The sequence below is a fragment of the Halichoeres trimaculatus genome, unplaced genomic scaffold (assembly GCF_033239565.1).
Source record: "Halichoeres trimaculatus isolate MK-OKI-2021-1 unplaced genomic scaffold, fHalTri1.1 fHalTri1_scaffold_16, whole genome shotgun sequence".
Classification (NCBI taxonomy): domain Eukaryota; kingdom Metazoa; phylum Chordata; class Actinopteri; order Labriformes; family Labridae; genus Halichoeres; species Halichoeres trimaculatus.
The window spans coordinates 728,196-735,927 of record NW_027437194.1 but is presented as its reverse complement, the minus strand read 5'-3'; the positions used below and the strand labels follow the sequence as shown (position 1 = coordinate 735,927).

Genomic DNA, 7,732 nt, shown 5'->3' with positions numbered 1-7,732 from the left:
TAAACTCTTTTATTATCACAGAAGCACAACAGGTACCACTACGAAGGTGAACAACAGATCACTATTCTCAAAGGAAGTTTAAAGGAATGCTAATCCAAAAAGAAGCAAACAAAACAAAAATCAGTCATATCACAGCATTTTTTCATCCTCCAAATCAAACTACAACAACATCGTCTGATAAACATGGCAGAAAAAAGCGTAAGCACTTTGGATTAACCACTTTCCTTTCACCTTGTACCAATTCTCTCGCTGTAGGGTCATTAACTCGCGCTGACGAGTCAGCTGAGGAGTACCACGACACGGGGCCGTCGCTCACACAAACCTTTGAGCTCTAACATTTTAAAAAGGCTACGAAACAAAACTGGTCCCACTGAAAAACCTTCGTTAGTTCAGTCAGAGAAAAAGAAAATTTGGGACGAATTTCAAGTTTTTTTGTACCAATTAAAGAAAGCTGGAGTACCCGAGTGTAAACCTGATGACCTTTTTGTTGTACATTCAAAAACTGAAAAGTCCTCTCCGCCTTCATCTGAAATAATAACCCATAAAAACACACTGAAGTGGAAATGAGAGCAGAACTAAAGGTTCATCTATGATTTCTGCAGAGTGATGGGAAATTCAAAGCGCCAGAACTTTCTCGATGAAAACTTTATCATAAACACAAACATAGATGGAGATGCACGACGTCCACGCTCCCTTCAAACGCATGAGGAAATAATGAGTGACTTTACAAAGGGAGGGCACAGACAGAGGTGGGTGTGGCTACGCTTGGACGGGATCGGCAAACATGACAGGAAGCGATAAGGGGGTAATCAGTGGGGGTGGATGGAGGGTCTATCCAGAGGGCTACTCCTCGTCCGAGGAGTCCCGGTCAAAATTGTAGGCCATGAAGAAAACGTCGGGTCGAGGCGGGACGAGGGTATGGCCCGGTTTCACAATCTCAAAGCCCAGGAAACTGAACGTACGCACCAGCTTAGCTGCAGGAAAGACAGACGGCAGGTGTTAGGGTTAAACTCAGAAAACAGGATCCAGAAAATTCAGACACATCATCGAGACGTGCAGCACGTACCACGGTCATCTCTGTTCTTGTAAAAGCAGACAAACACGCTAACAACCTTCAGATGTTCCTCAGCATACTCCAGGAGAGCTGCAAAACTGCAGAGAGAGAACAAACGGCGTTGGTTAACAAGAACACAAACATCCTGATCTGACTCTGAGTGTTTCTGGATCTGCTCGAGCTCAGTTTGTAGGTTAGGAGGAAAACGAGGCTCAAAGAGACTAATCTCCTTCTCTGCAGACTAAACCCTGACTGTTCTTCTCTCTGACAGAGTTTTAACTGAACGCTTTAGTCTCTCCTCACCTCTCTTTGCTGCCTTCAGGAAGCGGGTCGAGAGGTATCTCCACGTAAAGTGCACTGCTGCTCAGGACAGCATCCCACTGTATGGTTTTGGTGACGGTAGGACGACTTAGGAAGTGGAGTATCCCAGGGCGACCATTCCCGGCTGGCTCCTCCATCACAGTCAACTTTCGGTCCTGGAAACACAAACGGTAACGTTCAGAAAGCAGCAACACAAGGAGGAGACTCTAGATATGAAACCCTGAAACCTCGAGGCTGTAACAGAGACCAAAACAAGCGCTAAAAGATCAGCTCAAGGAGCCAGGGGTCTGCAACCTTTACTTTAATAAGAGCCGTTTTGCCTCAGCTCACCTTAAAGTCATTCAGGAGCCGCAAAATCTACTTTATCTTCAAGTTAAGACAAAAAAAGTGTTTAATCAGGTGAATAATTATCTAAACAAGAAGTTTTAGTGTTTATAAAATTGTACATGTGATTTCTAAGGTTTTTATTTTTATTAATTAAATTTTTTTTTTAAATAAATTTGCAAATTTAAAAAAAAAAGGAATTTGTAGTGTCATACATTTAATAAATTTTGCAAAATTTGGAAATTAAAAAAAAGAAATCAAAAAATTTCAAAATCAGAAATGTATTTAAAAAAACGTGCAAAATTTCAAAGAAATTGATGAAATGTCATAAATTTGGAAAAAAAAACAAAAACAAAATAATGCAATTTCAAAATTCGCTTAATTTTCAAAAATTTGTAAAATCTTTAAAAAATGTGGAATTCTTTTTCTTTATTTGCAAAAATGTCAAAAAATTGAAAAAAAAATCCAAAAATATTTAAATTACAAAAAAATAAAATAAAAAAAAATTAAAGCTTTGTTTCCAGAAGTGATGCATTTTTAGACCAAATTTTATATTATGATGTAACTTAGTGTCTGTGTTGTTATCATTAAAATATTAAAAGCTCTTTATTTTAATAATATTTTAAAAGCTACAATGAGCCACTGCGAAGGAGTCAAAGAGCCACAGGTTGCAGACCCCTGCTTTAAGCCAATGAATGATGACTTCCTGTCACTTTTAATCATGTTTCAGTCTCATCTGTTTGCTAACCCTGGAGCTGAGGCTGGTTTTATATCTGAAACTGTCACACAAAGAAAAAAAAGACTAAAACTAAACCAGACGTTGTTTCCAGGAACGAACTGATCTTTATTCACATCAATCTGCAGAAAGGACGGGGAAGTATAAGCTTTGATTTGCATAATCAGACACTTTTTCTGCCCTCGTTCATATGCAGATGTAATGACGTGAGTTAAGAGTCGACGTCTGACTCCTCGTTATAAAACATCAGAGCCGTATCATGTTGATAACCAGCTCTGGGCTCTGTGATCGACTGCTCGGCCCAGACCGTGGGTATGTTACTCTTTCTTTGTTAGCACAGACCTCTAACAGCTCCTGATCTAGACTCCTGTCATGACACGGCCGCTCTGACATCATCATCATATGACCATTTCCACACGTCTACTCACTGAGTACAGTTGCCGAGCTGAAGGAGTGGGATCCCGTGTGCCATTCCCTCGCCCACCTGGGATCTTCAGGGGTGGGAGAGGGGCATCAGGAGCACCACAGAGGCCCCGGGCCGCGGGTACTACTACAGTGCAGGGACAAACTGGAGGAGAGGACAGAACAATAACACTGTTAGATTATCAAGATTCAAGGTTTTTATTTGCCGTTTGTACACAGACCAACAGGCCAGACACATGGGAATTTATGTAGAGGGCTATCAGAGTCAAAGATGTAGGAAAGATAGAAACAGAAAATATAAACAATTCAAATAAAGAATAAAAAACAGTTAAAATAGAGAGTATTAAAGAACATTTTAGAAATATAAAAACACTAGAGCACTAAAACACTATAAAAGGGGAGGTAATATGTACAGGAATGGCGATGTGTACACACGATTATAAACTAAGGAAACAAAATCACAACTTCTGACAAATTAAATCATCAAATCTATCAACTGGCGTAGATTTCCATTCTGGACATGAACACAGCATTGCAAGTTTAGATACTGAGGAATAAATATATTTAAATGTAAAACTTTGAGACTTAATTATTAAACTAATTTTTGTTTTGTACCACATAAACACACAAAAGCACCCAAAACTATGAAATGTGAAAGGTACCCATCCCTACAGTTCTTTGTCAAAAATTTCAAGAGGCAGTCACAGCAGGATGCAACAAGAGCCAATCAATAACAATGTCGTGCTGCTAAGGAAGAAAGGAAATAAACAGATAGATAAATAATAAATGGAGCTTGTATAAAGCATTTTATCAGACCCACTGACATCTTCCAGAACCTTCTCAGAAACTCTTTATCCCACTGTATCTCATGGATCATCACAATGAAATAATCATGGGTTTATTAAGGATCCTGGATTTTTCTATGTGTACTTTCTAAAATCAACGACTCCTCTGTTTGATAAACAATAAAAATACATTTTTTACAGGGACATTTAATGTCCTCTTTGACTCCTTTGCAGTGGCTCCTTGTAGCTTTAAAAAATATTATAAAAATAACGTTGTTTTTTATTCTTGCAGATGGTATTAATGATAACTACACAGCTACTAAGTAAAATCACAATACAACATTTTTTAATAAAAATACATCACCTCCTGAAATACAGCTTTTATTTTTTTGCAAGTTTTTGGATTTTTTTAATTTCAATTTTTTTTGACATTTATGCAAATTAAGAAAAAAAACATGTTTTGAGGATTAAGCAAACTTTTTGAATTCTCTTTGCAAATTTTAGAAAGTTTTTCCATTTTTTGGAAGTTAAGCAAAATTTTGAAATTGCATTATTTAGTGTTTTTTTTTTTCAAATTTAAAACATTTCAGCAAATGTTTTGAAACATCAAAATTTTGCACATTTTCTAAGTCTTTTTTGATTTTGCAAATTTTTGAAATTCTTATTTTTTTTTAATTTTCAACTTATTGAAACTTCATAAATTTTGCAAATTTGTAACATCTATGACATTACAACGTTTTGGTTTTTTTTATCTCTTAAATTTGCAAATTTATTAAAAATAAAATACTAAGAAATCACAAAACACACACACAAAAAGTTCTCATTTAGATAATTTTTCACGAGATTTTACACTTTTTTTTGTCTTAATTTGAAGATAAAGTAGATTTTGTGGCTCCCGAGTGACTTTCATCCAGGTGAGCTGAGGAAAAACGGCTCTTTGGACAGTAAAGGTTGCAGACCCCTGCCTTACAGGAACCCTGCTCACCGTGTAACCTCACCCTACAGTCAGGGGCTGCTGCAGAAACATTTATTGTCACTTACGTAACACGCAACATGACCCGATGCTCTGCTCACGAGACCAACGTGTCCAGAAACATGTGCTCACCTGAGGAATTTTCCAGCAGGTATTTACAGTGGTCGCTGTTATCTATTACACTGTTGACATAGTTAGTTATCACTTCTTATCTGGACCACTTTAGGCCAGGTCTTTGTTTTTTATGCGTTTCATGTGAATATTAGGCAATAAAACGTTCTACGTCACAAATTACGCATGATCTTGCTACGGCTCTGTGTTGAGGTCGGTTCGGTTTACATGACGTTAAAGGGCTGAGATTAAACCTTAGGTAGATTCAGTCTCAAACATATTTCACAGTAAATGAAACCAATGACATCTACGTCCCACCCCTGCCCTTGAATCAGTAAACTCAGAGCACAGCAGCAGTTTATAAACGAACTGGCTACCGAGCTAAAACAGGTCCCTTCACTGACGCAACCCGAGTTCGACGTCGTTTAAAGCTAACGCTAGCTACAGCTAGAAAACTTGTTCGACTCCAAAGTCAAACTCCGTGTTTATTTTATAGACGACATGTCTAAAATTAATCTGAACACTAAACACAAAACCAATGTGATTTAGGGTGTTCGTTTTACCGTGTATTTTATGTAAACATAAGCACTGAAGGATTTTTACTTCCGTGTTTCTGTGGCTACGATGCTAACCAAATTAGCCGAGCCACCCCTCCCCCACACAGGTTAGCATGAAGCTAGGTGAGATGTTTTTCGTGGTTTTCTTACCTCCCGATCATGTCACAGATACCACTACTCAAATTCGCCATGGTAGTTAAAGATTGTGGCTTCCCTTCTTTCTCGCGAGCAAAGCAATGACTGTTTAGGATCCGCTGGAGGTTGGATTTTACCATCCGGCCTCGGGTAGAGACACGACGGGCTGACTGCTCTCCGCTGAGCTCTGCTGGGTTGTGGTCGAGTGAAGGATCGGGAAGTGCTAAATAGAAAGGCTAATCAAGTTCTCCACATTCAAGTCTCTGTGTTTCCGTGTTACTAAAGAGTTCAATTCAGAATAAAAGGCATAGACTTTATTCTCGAAATGCTTGAAAAAGTCTATATTTGATTCAATGACATTTTTTCCCCAACATTATATTTATTGTTTTAACAAGCTTAATGCAAACACATCAATGCACGTGACACAACTATGTACATAAAAACCAAACATCACTCAGGTACACAAACAAGGGTCATAAAGCGTAATAATAATGATATTAGTGTGCAAAAAAAGGAAGAAAAGAAAAAAATATATATATATAGATAGATCCATGTACATATACTTACACACTCATGTATATTTACATAAATACCCACATATGCATACGCACACATATATTAGTGAACATACACATGTATCACATGTTAGTATATGATGGGAAGTTAAGTTAGAACTCTTAATTGTTGTTAGTGTTTCAAATCAAGATAGAAACAGTAATTATAATGATAGTAATGCCTATACAAATACATGTATACTTATACTTATATATTCAGAAATTAAGCAAATATGTGTAATAAGATTAAAAAACGGATAAAATAGAAAAAAAAAATAATGATAATAATTACGCCTCCAACAGATGTGACATGTTTATGTTCTCTAGATAAATTATGAAGGGGCTCCAGATGTTATTAAAGAGTGACTCCTTCCCCTTCAAAGTGTACGTTATCTTTTCTAAGGGCAGAGTTGTGGACAGTTCAGAAAGCCATTTTTTCAAACTTGGTGTACCAACCTTCTTCCATGAAGTAACAATTACTCTTTTTGCCAAAACTATAGCCAGTTCCAAAAAAATCTTCTGTCTGTTTCTAATGTTATAAACCTCTGGGTATGAACATAGTATAAACAGTTTAGGGTCTAGAGGGATTTGTATCTTCAATGACATTTTTAATATATTTACATCATTCAGGAAAAAACAATCATTGCTATGACAGGAAGTGTTGGAAACATGCATATTAAGTTTTCTCTGGTTTTATGTGGAAATAAATGATTACAAGACCCAAGACCTCAGATGATCCTGTCATAAACAGTTGAAAATTAAGCTTAGAATAATCTTAGCTTCTTAATTGTGTGAGCTAATGAGAACGACGTCAGCCAAACGTTTTGCTTTCTAGACCACCAGAAAATTATCCTGTTTAAAGATAGTGAAATAAATTTAATGAGCTACAAAACCACCCCGTTTTTCTAAATCTAATGAGAGAAATTAAATAAATAAATAAATTCTAAGCAAAGGTTCTACATTGCCCCTAGCTTCCGTAATGAAACATATAGCATTTAATGTTTTCCCAAATAGGAGATCAGGAAAGTTTAAGCATTTAGGGATGTCAGGTTAACTCCAGTGAATTTTTCCCATCATTGGGAACCATATGGTAACAAAAAAGGAAAATAAAAGTACATCTATAAGTGGTGTTAACACAACCATCTATTCTGACTATAACCATCACTTTTGTACAATTTCTCATAAAATGACTCAATTTGTTTACCATTTACAAAAGAAATTGGTGCTTTTATTTTGAAGGAGAACGAAGTTGCAGCTACGTTTAAGAACGAGCCATCAGCTAGCTTCACGCTCTCATAGCAAGCTAAACAGGCTAACGGCTGTAGCTGCTGGTGAATGTTGATCTCACCTTGAATATTACTGTGGCCAAAGTCTAAACAGCAAATAAAGAACCCGACACAAATAATGAACCACTGTATCTTTATTTTGATTTCATGTGAATATTGCTATTGGATGTCGAATGAAGAGTGCGTCCTTCCTAGTTAGCATCGGTTAGCATTAGCTGCTTCGTACACTGCTGTTGATAGAAAAGCTGTCGTGTTTACATGGGGGTGTGTAATGGAAAAGTACCAAGGACGAACAACAGTTTAAAAAACACATTGTACAAATCAGCAATTTGTTACCCCAACGGACAAAGAGTATATTGATTAATTGATATGTTCATGCTTTTTGATCTTTGATGTGTGCAGTTGTTAAAAAAAAAAAAAAAAAAAAAAAGATAAGTAGGCTTCTCTGAATACTCTTCCAAACCTCTTATCAC

The 7,732-nt window shown here is 36.8% G+C and overlaps 1 protein-coding gene across 1 annotated transcript; it reads right to left on the bottom strand.

Annotated features, from left to right (window-relative positions):
- Positions 1–5,646, bottom strand: oaz1b (ornithine decarboxylase antizyme 1b). Its single transcript, XM_074689650.1, is given in 6 exon segments — positions 1–974; positions 1,067–1,152; positions 1,358–1,530; positions 2,864–2,950; positions 2,952–3,003; positions 5,435–5,646. Coding segments are annotated over 6 exon segments (654 nt in total). The 5' UTR covers positions 5,560–5,646; the 3' UTR covers positions 1–843.
- Positions 5,647–7,732: the final 2,086 nt, after the last annotated feature.